The sequence below is a fragment of the Spea bombifrons genome, chromosome 3, assembly GCF_027358695.1.
Source record: "Spea bombifrons isolate aSpeBom1 chromosome 3, aSpeBom1.2.pri, whole genome shotgun sequence".
Taxonomy (NCBI): Eukaryota; Metazoa; Chordata; class Amphibia; order Anura; family Pelobatidae; genus Spea; species Spea bombifrons.
In genome coordinates this window covers 25,502,435-25,520,678 of record NC_071089.1, presented here as the reverse complement: position 1 = coordinate 25,520,678, position 18,244 = coordinate 25,502,435, and the positions used below count along the sequence as shown (strand labels likewise).

The following is an 18,244-nucleotide window of genomic DNA, read 5'->3' as shown; positions in this document are numbered from 1 at the left end:
GATGAGCAGAAATGAGAGCATAAAAAGGTAAAACTCAGCGATGATATGCGCTAAAGTGCATAGGATGGATGGAGAGTACTTTTAGCTGTCCTGCAAACTCTCCTTAGTGGTCTATTACTTAAAGGAGCAGCTTGCAGAAGATTCACATGTTCAATTTGTTGATTTCATTATGAAAAGCCAACCATAAGAACTTTCTCCATCAAGAAGGGCTGCATAATGCAGTTGGGAGAGATGGTAAATCTCTGTGAGCTTGATCCCGACCCCTTGCTTGGGCTGCTCATCAAAAGTGCTCCAAATTGCAAGATTAGCCCTCTTAAAAGGAAGCGCCACAGGAAAAAAATATTTGTAGATTAGCATTGTCGAAAACTTTGTTTTATTTTGCCATGCTCCTATAAACCCCCATTTATCTGCAGACCTGCCATTCCTGTTGGGTGCCTTTCTCTGCTCAAATACCACACTGAGCCAATTTTCATGGCAATGCTAATGATGTTCTGCTTGTACAATTACATTCTTTCCGCCATAGACTTTCATTAGTCAGAGTGTCAGACCGGGTTATTGAGTCTAAGCCATCTTATTGTTTACAACAAGGCTGTATGATAAGGAGAGTTGCGGTTGCCATCTCGGTGATGGGCTTTATTCGCTAAAGGGAGTATTGACAGGAGAGTTGTGGTTTCACTTTACATTATGACTTTCATTAGTCAGAGTGTCAGACTGGGTGATTGAGTCTAAGCCATCTTATTGTTTACAACAAGGTCGTATGATAAGGAGTCAGGGTTTTTCTCTATTAGATCGGGCTAATATATATATATATACACATATACTAGAATAAGTACATGTTAATAATATACATAACATTCTACAACTGGTTTAAAAAATGGCACTAAACTAAATTGTGAAAACTTGGTTTTTAATCCAGTACTTGGTGACAGGGCTGGCCAAATATTTAAGGAAATCTAGGAATCAGTAATTTTACAACTGAAAATAAACCACAAGCAGAAAAGATAAGTATACACAAACACCCATTATTAAAAATGCACATAAATACACAGACCTCACTAACTAAGTGACCACTCAATAGCATACTTCTGTGTTCACCCAGATGTTGTCTGCAGTTACATGGTCTGTGTCCCCATGTCTCTGTGACCTCACCTCCTCCCATTTGTTTCCCTGTGTGTTTTTTAAGTGGTCCCCGGTCCTTTGCCCCAACAGCTTATGCCCCATTCTGTGATCTGCCCATCTCCAAATATCCCCTAGTCAGTACCCTGCATTCTCCCGAGTCTACTGCTTTAGCCCTTACAAAAAAAAACAGTTGATTATTATAATTAAATGATTTATTAAAACACAGCCATAAAAGTGATTAACAAAATAATTGCAATATTCCCAATAATCAGTTAAGTCTCGGTTCATTGGTCCAAGTATCTTTCATTTTAGGTTCTTCAAAACATCAGGTAGATCTACTACCGAATTTATAGTGTAGTGAGGAACAATGTAGGGATTACTGCTGAAAGATGAATTTTTATTTAACCAGACAGTTGCTTTCAAGCCAGCATTAAGTCCACCTCTTATATCTGTATCCAGATTGTCTCCGACCATCACACACTCCTCGGGCTTTACAGCTAAGAGGTTACAGCAGTGAAGGAAGATAGAAGGTGCTGGCTTCTCTTCAGCATGCTCACCTCCCACCACAATAGCATCAAAAAAGTGACTGGCACCACAGGCCTCGATTTTCTCCCGCTGGACCTGCCTTTCTCCATTAGTTAGAAGAGCCAAACGTGCCTGTTTCCGAAGTTCAATGAGCATATTTTTGATGCTCTCTGACAGAGTCATGAGCTCTAAGCGGCTTGTTTTCCATAGTGTGTAGCACACTTTGGCCACCTCCTTGTGATCTCCTGGCCTGATGGACTGTAGGGCTTCTTCCCAGTGCAATATCCGGAGATCATCGATGGTCATCTTAGAATGATCTAGATTCTCATGCAGTAGCTTGGCCTGGAACCTGTCACAAATGATATGAGCATCTTTCTCTGTGTACTGCTCCTTGTCAATCAGTATTTTCATCACCTGTAACAATAAGACATTGTATAGCATAATGCCTAAGAAAGCCGCTGTGCAAGATCCAATATGAGATTTACAGCTAACACGCACACCTCTAGTATTGTATTGAGTGGTGTACATATAATGATACACCATATTTATTGAAAGCATTTTTATAATTGTATAATTATCAGTATTCTTTTCAGGAAATAACTATATAATATTCATCCAAAACTATTGAATTTATTAAAATCTGGGGATAGCAAAGAGGAATTAATGGACATATATTTTATGTGGGAAAACAAAAAAAATCGATTACCTCTTCAATTGCTTGCTTGCTTGCTCCAGCTGTGTCAATCAAGGTGTTATCCAAATCGAATATTATAGCTTTAATTCCATTGAGAACCATTTTTGAGAATAACGTACAGTATGTTGCTTTATGCAATGTTTCCTTTCTTATATAACCCTGGAATTAAAGTAAATATAATTAAAAATACTGTTCCTTTGTAAATTAATATCAGATACAGAATATTACTGTATTACAGTATTTTAATTAAAAGTCTGATTCAACTGACTAAATTTAATTAAAAAAACCTCTCAGGTGTCCTTATTTTCACTATGGCTGGAAGGTTTGCTGGTTCTCCTGTGCTTTTCTTGATGTACCCGTCTGTTAATGCCCCTAAATACTTACAAATGGCAGCATACAGACATGGGTATACAAGAAAGTGCTATTCCACTTAGACAAAATATTAATTGTATTAATGAATTAATGTAGTAAAAAAATGAAATGTTAACAGATCTGTCAATTTGATTTTTGCTATGAATTGTGTTACTTAATTCAGCAGGTAAAACACACATTTAAAGGTGTTTTTTTTAAAATGAAAATAGCTACTTTTTCAGACCAGGGAATTTATTTAATAGAAAAAAATTCAAATAGTACTTCCCTTGAAGAAGTTTTGATCCGCTGTCCAGGGGTTCTCCTATCCCTCCCCGTAATTCAAAGTATCATCAATAGCGACAGTAGGTTTTCAATGAAGGATACATTTTTTTCTTACATGCACATAGTCCTAATTATCCTTCATTTTAATCCTACCGTCTCTATCATTGATACAGGAAATGTTATTTAACATTTACAGCACGCCTTTTTGCCACCAACTACACCGTACAAACACTACATGTTAATCTAGAGCAACGATGGATGACTTTTGGCTACATACCACCAAAATACAAATCAGCGTCTCTGTGCTTTATTTCAGCACTATGAATTTTGGCCCTGTTGCCCCACTGATGGTCTTTTAGCAGCTATTGAAGCTGAGCGTCGGGATATGATGTCATATCCCGGTGCTCAGCACTGAAGACACCGCACTGCGATGGAGCACTGATACAGAGATAAGACAGACCTCATGATCCCACCGAAGGAATTTAGAAGTATAATCTGAAAAGCTACCAAATACCTAGTATCCATCCTGTTTAATCTATTTATATGCATTTAGATTAAAGGTGTTTGGACATTTATGCATATATATACATTTCGATTAACCAGGACAGGTGCAAGGTGTTTGTTGGCTTCTCAGATAGAACCCATGTTGTGCTGCTGCCACTGCCCTACAATTCCTTAAGATATGAGAAAATAAGGGCTAAACATAATGCAGATTGGTCTTTAAATTGCTGCATTTATCCCACGATATATATATCTTGCCAAAATAAAAGGTATCTGCTAAGCTGTGCCATGTATGTGTGTGTATGCATGTACATGTGTGTATGTACGTGTGTGTGTGTGTGTCGTCTTCCGGAAGGTGAACACAACACTGTTGGCACTGAATTGTTGGCACTTTGAGGTCTGCAACTTGGTTTCATGCAGAAAATTGATTACCAAGCTGGGAATATTGCTAAGAAACAAAAAACATCTGAAAATACTCTCAAAATATGCAATACAAAGGGCAAATACATTTGAAAAATGGTAACAAATGTTATCATAAAACAATGTAACTGCAGCTTAGAGGTGTTGGGGGGGCTCAGAGTAGCCGCTGGCCCTGAATCTCAGATGATCCAGACCATTTCACTGGAGGCAAAAATGAAAGGCAATTTTTGGCTCTATATATTTTAAAAGTAATTCAAAAAGTGGAGTCCAAGAAGTAAACTCATTATGGAAACCTATAAAACACTTGCAAATTAGACAGAGGGAGTTGTGGTTTTAACGTCATAATGTTGTCATTCATTATTAAAGGCTGAGCTGGCCCTGTATATTGGATAATTTAATGGATTATGAGCTTAGAACCTTCACTGATTTAACTATACATTATACAGGGCCAGGCAAGTTCTCCTTGAGGCAGAAGCTCCCTGGCGCTGGCTCTTCATAATGTAAAGTGAAGTCAAGGAGCTGAAACCACAACTCTTCTGTCAATACTCCCTTTAGCGGATGAAAGAGCTGTTTGTCATTCTATGGCCCCATAATCAGGAAGGAAATATGCACTGCCATATTATCTATCTATCTATCTATCTATCTATATATATATGATTATACATAAAGTGTTTTAACCCTCTCCTTGCCATATGATCTAGCACGCAGCATCACATTAGCAGTGCAATTTGTGATATAAAGACAAATGCTAAGCAATGTAATCCACTCATCACATACACATATCCCGGCCGCTCGCTTACAGAGTCCCAGCCACTGCCGGTCAGCACGGATAACGAATGAACGAGCTGTCACTTTGACCAGCTTGGCAACAGGAAGCAGGGACGCGGCGCCGGAAATGCGTCACTCGGCCATGTGAGTGCGACGGACGTCTTCCTGCTTGGTGCACATGTGCTGCACTGTGGAGTGCTGGAAGCCGGGGATATTGGAATAGCACGCGGATCCATCTCTGGGGGGTTCTTTCGTCTGTTTAACACCCCCGCCCTGCCCCCAGCTGCAGCGGGATGGAGATCGCTAAGAAGTGGCAACATTTACCCAGCGAGCCCAGTCTGAAGAAATTGACTGACCCTCGATATGGAAAGCCGGGGGAAGTCCAGCACCCTCCTGTGCAGGAGCTCACACGGGCCCACATTGACTCCTTCAACCAGGCTATGACAGAGGGGCTGAGGCTGGCAGTGCAGGTGGGCACCATAACGGCGCTGTGCTATCAAAATAAACTTATTGGCTAACTTAATTCCGTGCCAGCTAGCTCGCTCCCTAATATCATTTAGCCAGTAAAGTTTGCACCACCCGACTCCCACAATGCTCAGGCAAACTTGAAATATGTGTGTCCGCCCCATTGCTGCTGGTGTACCCTGAGTGTTACTTGCCATGCATGCAGTATATTCACATCTGGAACCCACAGGTTTATATAGCATCTGTACCCAGAGTACAATGACATTCCATGACACTAATACAATTACATATATTGTTTCTACCGAGATGTCAGTCTTAAAACAGTATAACTGTATACAGCGTAGGTTATTGTAACAATAAGGATATATGTGTGTATTAGATTTCTGCCAGTTGCAAATGTACACGGTTTTGGTAAATCCGGTGATCAGCACTAAAATGTGGCCAGACCCCCCCACGAATCAGATGAAAACGAAGTATAAATATATTTAATTTGAATCAGTATCATGGAATGTATCCCGCTCACAACTTTACCTCTTGTGCATACAAAACATGTTTGAACTTTAGCTTATGTATCTCTTATCGTTGTCATGGTCATAGAATAACAGTAGCACATACATTTTCATTTGCTTCTTATTGCGTTACTCTAAATTAATATATATATATATATATATATATATATATATATATATATAAATGCATCTTTTCATTTGTTCTTTTAGTCCACGAGTCCACTGGAGTTTGCTTTTAGGAACGATCAAGTTTCATTTGCGTTTGTGGATGCCTCTATAAACCCACCCATGGTGCCAAAAGGAGGCATATGTAAGGAGCAGAGGATTTTCCCAGCCGAATGCAGAGGACGCAGAAGCACTTATCGCGGAAAACTGACCGTGAGTAATTATTAATAACTTGTGTCTTATGCAGACATTTAACTATTGCCGGACAACAGCACAAAAGATCAACATTATAGCAATTTGCTGTTTAGCATCACAGTTTTCTTCCGAGTACCATAAATGGGTTATGAATTAAAATGTGTTCTATTTTGGTTTTGTTTTATGCTCTTACCTTCTTAGGCTGACATAAGCTGGTCTGTAAACGGAGTCCAGAAAGGTGTCATCAAACAGTCCTTTGGTTATGTCCCCATCATGGTGAAATCAAAGCTTTGCAATTTGTATGGTCTTTCGCCAAAACAACTAATTGAGCACCACGAGGAAGAACAGGTAAGACGAGATTTTGTCGTGTCATAATGCAAACTATCATGGCCATACCACAACTGAAGGAATAATGCTCCAACTTTACACTATCTATACTTTTTATCTCCGTTTTCTTTTAGTTTTATGAAATTTTATTGTCGTTATATCAATTGTTTTTTTTTTGTTTTGTTTTGTTTTCTCCACAAGGAAATGGGAGGTTATTTCATAATAAACGGGATAGAAAAAGTTATCCGAATGCTAATCATGCCTCGGAGAAACTTTCCCATTGCAATGATTCGCCCAAAATGGAAAGGTCGAGGACCTGGATACACACAATATGGTAAATAATGTATTAAATAATTATTGTACCATACAATGAAATGTAAAAATACATTGAGGGATAGTATATCAGTGTGTCTACATATGTCTATATATAATCTGTTAGCTGTACCACTTACACAAAATGTTGTAGTCAATTTAAATTGGCATTTAAAAATTACAGTAGTAGCCAACATTGTCCAGAGAAAATATATATATATATATATATATATATATATATATATATATATATATATATATATATATATATATATATATATATATATATATATATATATACACATATATATATATATACACACACACACACACACATGTGCATGTTATATTACTATGTTTGATGCTCAAATGTGTTAAGCTATGATACTTACACTCTTCCCCATGACTCTTCCTTTCATCGAACAGGGCATATGACACAGTTCTTTGAACCTCTATCAATGTACCCCTTTAGTATTATCCGTGTTCCCTTTGTCTTGGACTTGTAAATGCTTTACGTTAATACTGTGCCTTTTGAATACACTGTGAAGGTATCACCTTGCGATGTGTCAGAGATGAACATACCGCCGTCAATATGAACCTACATTATTTGGAAAATGGCTCGGTCATGGTGAATTTCATCTATCAGAAAGAACTCTTCTTCATTCCTCTGGGATTCGCACTAAAGGTTAATATTGCGCACTCATTCACAGTGTCCTTTAGATGTACTTAAATACTCTTAAAAAAAAAAATACATTTTACATTTAAATACAATGGCCTATTTTCATGTACATACCTGTGAGTTCCATCTAATAATTTTATTGCTGTTTGTGAAGAAAAAAATGATAGTGATAAATCAGTTGCAGGAATTATTATACAGTCTGAAATGTTCTTTGTCGCTGTCATTGGCACATATTAGTTTGAGTAGCGGTTATAATCTAATTTTATTTATTTATTTTTTTTCAGGCACTAGTTGATTTTTCAGATTATCAGATATTTTCTGAGTTGATAAAAGGCAAAGAAGATAATTCCTTCTACAGAGACTGTGTCACTCAGATGTTGAGGGTTGTTATGGAGGAGGAATGCTACAGTCAAAAACAGGTTCACAAGTATCTGGGCGAGCGTTTCCGAGTGAAGTTCTACCTTCCGGACTGGTATACGGATGAACAAGCTGCAGAGTTTTTGATAAAGTAAGCCTGACTGTTTTCACCCTGTAGGTTCTTGCATTGTTCTTTAAGCATGGGCAGGGGTATAAAATTCTAATCTCTGTTAATAAACTCAGTGACGATGAAGCAATCATAAGCCAAGATTGGGTACATTTATATAGTTCTAGTTGGTGGTACCTTTTTATTGTGAAGTTACCAACAGGACTGTCAAACTGCAGCTCCCACAATCCTTTTTACCAGCCTAAGACGCTGGCCAGAACAATAAAACAGATGAAATGACATACAGGATAGATAGTCATTGAGCAGCCAGCTAATGTCTGTAGTTATTCCCATTAATTGTTGGAAAGAATGGACAGTTGTATCTATATTTACTTTGCTCTTCTGCCACCTTTGCAGCCAGTGTATTTGTATACATCTTAATTCCAACGCTGAGAAGTTTTACATGCTGTGTCAAATGACAAGGAAGCTTTTCACTTTTGCTAAAGATGAGTGTATGGAAGAAAACCCAGACAGCTTAATGAATCAGGAGGTTCTAACGCCGGGGCAACTTTTTCTGATGTTCTTAAAGGTTAGTGTTGGTCATCACGGGATCACCACATTGCATTTATTGCAAAATACAGCTGCAATAATTCTGTTTACCTTTTCCACTCCGATAATTGGCAAAAAGTGAAAATATATTATTTTATTAGCTAAATACTATTTTTAGTGTAACATTTGGCCTTGTGATTATTTTGATTTCCTTTACACATCAACTACTTTATTTCACTCTAGGAAAAGATGGCGTCTTGGTTAGTTGCAGCAAAGTTAAATCTTGATAAGCATGCCCAGAAATCTAAATTTCTCCTGACTTCTGAATCCATCATGAAAGTATTTTCTTCTACGTCTGACCTCACAAAACCATGTGAATATCTGCTGGCGACTGGTAATCTCCAGTCTAAATCTGGTGAGTTTCTGTGTTATACTCTACCTCTGCCCCTTCCCAGTGCATGCTCTTGTTACATGTAACTGGTTTCACTTGGTTAACCATCATAACTTGATTAACTTTTCATTAGAGATGGATGAGAACTGGTGGTCATATGGTACTCGCTTGTTATACAGTACATTGGTTCTGAATGATATTAGAGTTTTGTCAGTGTAGCAGGATGGCTTTCATATCAATCATGTAATGTCTCCAAGTCTAGCGAGACATTGCTCAACAGGATAAACAGCAGAGTTGGTATGAGTATGGAGATGTAATTCAGATCTAATACCAGATTTTTCATATTTCAGGGCTTGGCATGTTGCAGTCATCCGGTCTGGCCGTAGTTGCAGACAAGCTTAATTTTATCCGGTATCTGTCACACTTCCGTTGTGTACACAGAGGTGCTGCCTTTGCCAAGATGAGAACCACCAGTGTGCGTCGCCTTCTGCCAGAGTCCTGGGGATTCTTATGCCCAGTGCACACACCAGATGGTGAGCCCTGTGGCCTCATGAACCACATGACAACAGTGTGCGAGATCGTGACACAGACTTCAATCAAGGCTCCCCTGTTGCTCTTGCTGTGCTCACTAGGTACTGCTACTCTTTAATCCAGGCAATGTTTTCAGATTTCATCACGATAATGACTGTACAAATAAGTGTTATTGTTATTGTCACATTGCAATTGGACATGTCTTGTCCTTCAGGTGTTACTCCAGTGGATAGTATTCCTGGAAAGCCCTTTGTAGACTGCTACGAAGTTATGTTAGATGGTGCCATGGTGGGCTGGGTAGAGAAAGATCTAGCCCCCATCCTCGTCAACACTCTTAGATGTTTTAAGGTTTGATTATTTTTCTTTACTTTTTAAAAGCTTTGTTTTTATTCTAAACACCCTAAGATAAATGTAAATTAAAGTTTTTGTTTGCGGGTTTGGCAGTCAGTTCAAAATTAGATTGTTAAATCTTTCATGGTTTTTCGCATACAGAATTTTAAAAGCTGTAGTTTTATTTCGTTGGGGTAAAAAAGCTGTTTTAAGGCTAGGAACGCACCTGCCAAATCCGTAGACAGTGCTGTGGATCAGGAATTTCTGTAGTGCCGGGTGGTAATTTGTACCACGCTGGTCTTCACAGCTCTGTCTAAATACATTTTCCCAATTTAGGTTACACAGGAAAGGAAGATTCCACCTTGGACTGAAATTGTTCTCGTTCCAATGACTGGGAAAGCAAGTCTGTATCCTGGGCTTTTTATTTTTACCACACCGTGTAGGATGGTACGTCCTGTGAGGAACCTCGCATTGGGGAAAGAAGAACTGATTGGTTCCTTGGAACAGGTATGACTGGTGAAGAAAATGCTAATGTGTCTGTAATATGTGTTTTTTTGGGGTCTGCTTGTCTGTAGGCGAAATTCTAAAAGGTATATTCTAGTGCCACATGCAGCCTCGCCAACATTTTTAAAATGGGTTTTACAACCTGTGAGAAACTGCAGCTCTAGACCCCCAGTGCAATCTCCTCCATTCGTGTTTTCCCAGCACTGATTGGCTACTTAAAGCACCCCCTTTAAAATAAATGTTACTTTTCATTAAAAACCCACCTGAACCCCCTGGTCACTGGATGGGTGTACACCACATCGCCACAGTAGAAAGAGGCAAATTTATATTTATTCTGCATTTGCACATGAATTACATGATATTGTAAAGGGGCTGTGATGACTGGAGGGTTGATGATGTCTATCCCTTTTAATATATATTTATTTATTTTATTTTTTTCCCCTCTCTGTAGGTTTTCTTGAATGTGGCCATATATGAGGGTGAAATTGTGCCTGGAGTCACCACTCACCAGGAGCTCTTTCCTCACAGTATGATGAGTGTGGTAGCCAACTTCATTCCATTCTCAGACCATAACCAAAGCCCCAGGAATATGTACCAGTGCCAGATGGGTAAGTCAGACAGTTTGTCTTATTAAGTATGATGTATAGACCACTATAGCTAAGGCTGAGCTTGATTCACAAAAGTTTTATAAATTATAAGGGCATCATCCTAAATTACTTTAATCTCATCTTTTTTTGTCTGTTTGCAGACCATTTAGCTGCTTTGGGATGGAATGAGAGGTTCAGTGACAAAACATGCTTTAACCGTATTAATGCAAAAAAGTAGCACTGTACCTTAAAGTAAAAATACTTTAAAGATGTTCTTCTCTGGTCCTTTTTTAACCCCTTAATGACAAAGCCCGTACATGTACGGGCTCAAAATGCATTGTTTTCAATGGGTTTTGGGACCGTCCATTGTCCTTAAGGGGTTAATATACAAAGATGCAATTCTCAAGTATTGTAAAACTGAATTATTTAAAGTAAAAAAGTAAAACAAATATCACATTGAGTTCTTAATTTAACTGTAGATATGTAGCTTAACATTCTGTTTTTTTTAGGTAAGCAAACCATGGGCTTTCCGCTTATGACTTATCAAGATCGCTCTGACAATAAACTGTACCGCCTGCAAACCCCCCAGAGTCCTCTTGTGAGACCATCAATGTATGATTATTATGAGATGGATAATTACCCTGTTGGCACCAATGCAATTGTAGCGGTCATCTCCTATACAGGCTATGACATGGAAGATGCCATGGTAAGCAGCTGTGCTTCAAACACGTAATACACATAAAACTACTGTGTGTATTCAGTATCCTTGAAATAAGTATGTTTTCATTTATTTTTATTTGCATTTTTATCAGATATTAAACAAGTCGTCGTGGGAAAGAGGGTTTGCACATGGAAGTGTCTACAAGACAGACTTTATTGACCTTACTAAGAAAGTTAAATCTGGAGAAGACAACTTGGTGTTTGGGATCAAAATTGAAGATGAAAGAGTGCAGGGCAAGCTTGATGAGGATGGTCTTCCCCCGGTGGGATCTGTGTTGCAATTTGGAGAACCCTACTATGGCTACCTAAACCTCAACACAGGAGAGAACTTTGTCATCTTTTACAAGTAGGATTTGCAAATTTTTTTGATGTCTCATGATATAAAGATAGTGTGCTCCATTTTCTGGTAATAAGCTAGACACCCCTATTGTGGCACAAAAAGTCAGGGCTGTATGCATTCTAATAGAGTTCCTCCACACCGAACAATGTCTTTATGGGTCCTGCTTTGTGTGCAGGAGCACAGTCATGTCGAAGCAGGAAAGGGTCTTCCCCAAACTGGTGCCACAATGTTGGAAACATACAATTGTCTAAAATGTCTGTATGCTTTTGCATTGGCATTACCTTTCGCTGGAATTAAGAGGCGTAGCCCAAACCCTGAAAAACAGCCGTAGACCATTACCTGACGTTTTCTGACTGAGCTGTTGATACTCCTAGACATTTCCACTTCGCAATAATAGTGCTTACTCCTGACCCCCTTACTCCTCTCCTTATATAATCCAACCTCAAACAGAGGATTATAACACTGGAATCCAGATCCCCCGCAACGCTGCAGGGGACCTAGATTCCCTCACTGTCAACCGGTGAGAGTAACGGAGGCTGTCTGTGCGCATCGTGCAGACCCCCACCGGCTGACAGAGAATCGAGGTCTCCTGCAGAGGATCATCCTCTGTCAGCCAGTGGGGGTCCGCTTCGCACAGACAGCCTCCGTTACTGCCCTTCACTTACACTGAGGCTTCTATGAAGCTCCAGTGAAAGTGCCTGTCAGCAACGGAGGTTCACAAAACGCCAGGGAGTCGGGAGAGAGGCAGAGTGGTGAATGGGAGCGGGGAGGAGGCAGAGGGGTGAATGGGAGCGGGGAGGAGGTAGAGGGGTGAATGGGAGCGGGGAGGAGGCAGAGGGGTGAATGGGAGCGGGGAGGAGGCAGAGGGGTGTATGGGAGCGGGGAGAAGGCAGAGGGGTGTATGGGAGCGGGGAAAAGGCAGTGGGGTGTATGGGAGCGGGGAGAAGGCAGTGGGGTGTATGGGAGCGGGGAGGAGGCAGTGGGGGTGTATGGGAGCGGGGAGGAGGCAGTGTGGGGGTGTATGGGAGCGGGGAGGAGGCAGTGTGGGGGTGTATGGGAGCGGGGAGGAGGCAGTGTGGGGGTGTATGGGAGCGGGGAGGAGGCAGTGTGGGGGTGTATGGGAGCGGGGAGGAGGCAGTGGGGTGTATGGGAGCGGGGAGGGAGGCAGAGGGGTGTATGGGAGCGGGGAGGGAGGCAGAGGGGTGTATGGGAGCGGGGAGGGAGGCAGAGGGGTGTATGGGAGCGGGGAGGGAGGCAGAGGGATGTATGGGAGCGGGGAGGAGGCAGAGGGGTGTATGGGAGCGGGGAGGGAGGCAGAGGGGTGTGTGGGAGCGGGGAGGAGGCAGAGGGGTGTATGGGTGAGTTATATAGTGGTGTATGGGGGGTATAATGAATTTCAGGGTAGCGGAGTGGTGTATGGGGGTGTAATGAATTTCAGGGAGGCAGAGTGGCGTATCGGGGGTATAATGAATTTCAGAGTGGCATATCTGGGGGAGGCAGAGTGGTGTATCAGGGAGTATAATGAATTTCAGGGTGGTGCAGGGCATTTATGGGGGGCGGAGTGGCATATCAGGGTGCACAGTGGCATATAGGGAGGTATAAGGCATATATGGGGGCGAGTGGCATATTGGCAGTTATAAGGCATATCAGGGGGCACAGTGGCATATAGGGGGTATTAGGCATATCATGGGGGCATAAGACATATCTGGGGGTAAAAGGTATATCAGGGGGCTCAGTTGCATATCACTGGTATATAAGGAGTATAAGACATATCGGGGGCACAGTGGAATTTCTGGCATATAGGAGGTATAAGGCATATATGGGGCAGAGTGGCAAGCTGGGGGTCAGATGTGCATAACTGGGGGCAGTTTGGTAAATAAAAGAAAATATATACAAGGCTTTTTTCTCATAGTTTTTATTAAATATGAAAAATAGTTAACATATGAATTAATGTTTACTAATACCGTATTGGCTCGGATATAGGCCGCCCCCGTATATAGGCCGCACCCTAAAAGTTTGGTGCTTTTTTAAAGAAAAAGTTTTTTTCTTTAAAAAAGCACCAAAAAAACATGCTGCCACTCTGCCCCCCCGAGATATGCTGCCACTGCCCTCCCTCCCCGAGATACGCTACCACTGCCCTCCCTCCCCGAGATACGCTACCACTGCCCTCCCTCCCCGAGATACGCTACCACTGCCCTCCCTCCCCGAGATACGCTACCACTGCCCTCCCTCCCCGAGATACGCTACCACTGCCCTCCCTCCCCGAGATACGCTACCACTGCCCTCCCTCCCCGAGATACGCTACCACTGCCCTCCCTCCCCGAGATACGCTACCACTGCCCTCCCTCCCCGAGATACGCTACCACTGCCCTCCCTCCCCGAGATACGCTACCACTGCCCTCCCTCCCCGAGATACGCTACCACTGCCCTCCCTCCCCGAGATACGCTACCACTGCCCTCCCTCCCCGAGATACGCTACCACTGCCCTCCCTCCCCGAGATACGCTACCACTGCCCTCCCTCCCCGAGATACGCTACCACTGCCCTCCCTCCCCGAGATATGCGACCACTGTCCTCCCTCCCCGAGATATGCGACCACTGTCCTCCTCTGCCCCCCCCCCCGGACTTACCGGAGCAGACTCCCGGGTGTCTTGCGAGGCCGGCGGGGGACATCTACGCAATACAACTTCCGGTGCCGGCCCTGGATGTGCCGGCACCGGAAGTTGTATACGCGTATTGCGTAGATGTCCCCCGCCGGCCCCGCAAGACACCCGGGAGTCTGCTCCGGTAAGTCCGGGGGGGGCGGGGGCAGAGGTAAAACGCATCGTGCGGAGGTCCGCACGATGCGCTTAGACAACCTCCCGTGCCGGCACCCCCCCCCGTGGGAAGTGCTGGCAGGGGAGGCTGTCTGAGCGTATCGGGGAGTAGGATGCAGGTCCCCTGCACCGCTGCGGGGGATCTGTATCCTAACCCCGCTGCCTGCCCGGCGCCCGGGACTGCATGTCCTGGGCGTCGGGCGCTAGACCCCGAATATAGGCCGCACCCCCACTTTAAAGACTTAAAGTGGGGGAAAAAAGTGCGGCCTATATTCGAGCCAATACGGTAACTTTGTATTAAAACCTAGTTTGAGAAACACTGTGTTTGGGTTCTTGTAGCTTTTATTATGTCAGTAAAATAAGAAGGTGAATAGAGAAATGCCATTGTGATAAAGAGATGAAAGTGTAAATTTTAGATTTTTATTGCAAATTTTTTTTATTTAAAATTTATTTTTTTAATCCGATTAATCGAAAAAATAATCGGCCAACTAATGGATTATTAAAATAATCGTTAGTTGCAGCCCTAGTGTCCACATACTTTTGGTCATATAGTGTATTCTTGTGCACATTCTCCATGATGATTATTTCAAGCTGAGTATTGGTCTTTGCAAATTTTGATTTCCTCTGGTGGTAAATGGGGATGTGTGTTTATCATTTCTTACACAGATGCCACATAGCAACTGGCATTTATGATTTGATTCTTATTTACACTTGCCATGCCCCCACATTTGTGCTACACTCTGTAGTAGCATTATAGAAGATATGTTTGTATATAAAAGATGTTTGTGTGTGCCAAGCTTGTAAATATGTTTCCAAAGACAAAGGAGCTTGTTATAATGAACCCATGAGCGCCAATCATTTTACCTATACATATAAATGGGACTTTTTTTATTTTTTTATTTATCGTTATAGTTGTGCTCAAATAAACACCTACTTTCTCTCTTGTTTCAGGAGCAAAGAAAACTGTGTTGTTGATAACATCAAAGTGTGCAGCAATGACCTTGGCATTGGAAAATTTAAGTCTGTCTGCATCACTATGAGAGTCCCCCGTAATCCTACCATAGGGGATAAATTTGCCAGTAGACATGGCCAGAAGGGCATTCTGAGTAAACTCTGGCCCTCTGAGGATATGCCATTCACGGAAAGTGGAATGGTGCCAGACATCTTGTTCAACCCACATGGTTTCCCATCGAGAATGACCATCGGGATGTTGATTGAGAGCATGGCCGGCAAATCGGCAGCTCTTCATGGCTTGTGCCACGATGCTACTCCTTTCACTTTCTCTGAAGACAACTCTGCACTGGAATATTTTGGTGAGATGCTGAAGGCTGCAGGTTATAACTTTTATGGTACAGAAAAACTCTACAGTGGGATTAGCGGCCTGGAATTGGAGGCAGACATTTTCATTGGCGTTGTCTATTATCAACGTCTGCGCCACATGGTTTCAGATAAGTTTCAAGTCAGGACAACTGGTGCACGGGATAAAGTAACAAACCAGCCTGTAGGTGGCAGGAATATTCAAGGAGGTATACGTTTTGGAGAGATGGAACGGGATGCTCTGCTGGCCCATGGTACTTCATTCCTTCTACACGACAGACTCTTTAACTGTTCTGATCGGTCTGTGGCACATGTGTGCGTGGAATGTGGGAGCTTGCTGTCTCCTTTCCTGGAAAAGCCATCTGCATCTTGGTCTGCTATGCGCAATAGAAATTATCACTGTACATTTTGTAATCGTTCTGATACAGTTGACACAATATCTGTACCTTATGTATTCCGCTATTTTGTGGCTGAATTGGCAGCTCTGAACATTAATGTAAAATTGAACGTGAGCTAAATACAGAATAGCAAAAAAAAAAAATTGTTCTAATCCAAAAATATCTGTGTGCCTTTTGGTTTTATCAATCGTGTACAAATCTGTGAATAACAAATATAAACTGTTATTTTTTATGATGTTACTATACTTTTTAAAGTCCTCTGTGTTCATTTCACATTATGTATGTCATCAAACTATAATAATGTGGCTTTCATTCCATACATTGTGTGTCTGAAACATCTTAAAATTAGACATGGGCACCGGTGGAAAGTTCGTTTTCTTGGGGGGGGGCGGTGATCTTGAGATTCGACAAAATTCATCCAACAATTTAGTTTTTGGAAATCCCATTAGTTTGTCCAGTTGCCATAGAGACAGGACAAATGCATAGACGTTCAATAGGGAATTTGAGACCAATGGATGGAAGAAAGAGGGTCAAAAGTTTAGAGTTTTATAGGGCTAAGGTTTAAGCATAGTAGTGGACTGGTTTAATGCTCTTAATTAAATCAAAAGTTTAGTCACTGAGAAATGGCAGGCTAAGGCATACCAAGTCTCTCACAGAAGAATATCACCCTGTAAAATGCTCAGGTGCAGCAAAGCAGTTACAATGAAATGAACGGATCCAGTTTACATTTGGTATAATTAACCCCTTGACAACAATTGACACGCCTGGCACGTCATGAGTTTAAACAGGTGTAGAAAGTGGTCTGAGATTGTTTAATTCTCCCAAATGGTGTTGCTGTAATGCCTTGATGTCAGTGCATTCAGCAACACAGAAATCTGCTGCAGGGGCCCCGTCTGATAGCTCCATGGACAGTTTAAAAAAAGAAAAAAATCAAGAATCGCCTCCTAAGCTTAGCTGGTGTTGCGGAAATGCCTCCATAGCAAGGCATTCAGCGAAATCGAAAACTCACCTCAGGGTGCACTATAACCGCTCTGGGCGCTGACCAGATATCCGTTCCAAATTCCAAAAAAGCACACCTCCCAAATGTGGCTTTTTAGCCTCCAAACATCTTGGGATGTTTGACAGTGAAATATACCAGGAGCAGTAAATTCATACCTGAAGATCCGTGTGAGTAGGGGAAAAAAGCCAAACAAAATACTACCACAAACTTTTAACGGCTAGTAGTAGAATTAGTGCATGGAAAGAGTTAAAATGCTAGAATCTGAAATACCCTGAGGTGTCAAGTATCCAAACATACATGGTTTGATGGGAGTAAATTTTACTGTCCTGCTTCATAGATGTCCCAAATAGGACATGGGGGCCGAATTTAAGTCCAAATTACAAGTTGAAAAACTGAATTGTTCATGCCCCAAATGTGGCCTTTTACCTCCCAAACAACCCAGCAAACCCAATGCATGCGTGTTATCACTGTACTGAGATGTTGATGAACACATATTGGGGTGCTATTTGACAATGGCATATACCAAGAGCTGTAAATACATACCTGAAGTACAATGTGTATGGGGTAAAAAAAATACTACAAACCTTAACAAAAGCTTGTGGTAGAATGAGTGCATGGAAAGAGTTACAATACTAACATTTGAAATACTCTAGATGTCTAGAGACTCCGAGACTGTACGCTGTATGGCAGCGGATGCCCATTTTAGAAGAGTTTGAAAAATTCACATGTCCCACATGTGGCCTTTAAGCCCCCAAACAACCCGACAAATCCATGCATGTGGGGTATCACTGTATCGGGGTGTTTTGCCCGTGACGTATACCAGGAGTGGTAAATTTATACCTAAAGTACAATGTGTGTGGGAAAAATACACAAACTTTGACAAAGGCTGGTGGTAAAATGTGTGCATGCAAAGAGTTAAAATACCAGCATTTGCGATACCCTGGGGTGTCTTGTCAAAATATATGGTTTTATTGGGCACACTTAATT

General features: G+C 41.8%; 2 protein-coding genes across 3 annotated transcripts; one reads left to right on the top strand and one right to left on the bottom strand.

Moving 5' to 3' along the window:
* Window positions 1-1,323: 1,323 nt before the first annotated feature.
* NANP (N-acetylneuraminic acid phosphatase) lies at window positions 1,324-4,778 on the bottom strand. 2 transcript variants are annotated; one of them, XM_053459448.1, is made up of 3 exons: window positions 4,693-4,778; window positions 2,351-2,497; window positions 1,324-2,058 (listed from the first exon to the last, which is right to left on the bottom strand). In XM_053459448.1, the coding sequence occupies exons 2-3, from the start codon at window positions 2,438-2,440 to the stop codon at window positions 1,423-1,425; spliced, it is 726 nt and encodes a 241-aa protein (XP_053315423.1). In that variant the 5' UTR covers window positions 2,441-2,497; window positions 4,693-4,778; the 3' UTR covers window positions 1,324-1,422. The 2 variants fall into 2 exon arrangements, with proteins under 2 accessions (XP_053315423.1, XP_053315424.1); XM_053459449.1 differs by having other exon boundaries at window positions 4,670-4,766.
* A 42-nt stretch (window positions 4,779-4,820) lies between these two features.
* On the top strand, window positions 4,821-16,502 carry POLR1B (RNA polymerase I subunit B). Its single transcript, XM_053460149.1, has 15 exons — window positions 4,821-5,130; window positions 5,845-6,012; window positions 6,196-6,342; window positions 6,523-6,655; window positions 7,182-7,318; window positions 7,597-7,820; window positions 8,193-8,364; window positions 8,568-8,739; window positions 9,066-9,347; window positions 9,461-9,594; window positions 9,913-10,083; window positions 10,532-10,688; window positions 11,177-11,373; window positions 11,480-11,733; window positions 15,494-16,502. The coding sequence occupies exons 1-15, from the start codon at window positions 4,954-4,956 to the stop codon at window positions 16,374-16,376; spliced, it is 3,408 nt and encodes a 1,135-aa protein (XP_053316124.1). The 5' UTR covers window positions 4,821-4,953; the 3' UTR covers window positions 16,377-16,502.
* Window positions 16,503-18,244: the final 1,742 nt, after the last annotated feature.

Coding starts and splice junctions, on each gene's coding strand:
- POLR1B (XM_053460149.1), top strand. CDS start 4,954: ATGGAGATCGCTAAGAAGTGGCAACATTTACCCAGCGAGCCCAGTCTG. Junction 6,656..7,181: donor ACCTGGATACACACAATATG/GTAAATAATGTA, acceptor TACACTGTGAAG/GTATCACCTTGCGATGTGTC. Junction 9,595..9,912: donor ACACTCTTAGATGTTTTAAG/GTTTGATTATTT, acceptor TTCCCAATTTAG/GTTACACAGGAAAGGAAGAT.
- NANP (XM_053459448.1), bottom strand. CDS start 2,440: ATGGTTCTCAATGGAATTAAAGCTATAATATTCGATTTGGATAACACC. Junction 2,059..2,350: donor GCAAGCAAGCAATTGAAGAG/GTAATCGATTTT, acceptor TTATTGTTACAG/GTGATGAAAATACTGATTGA.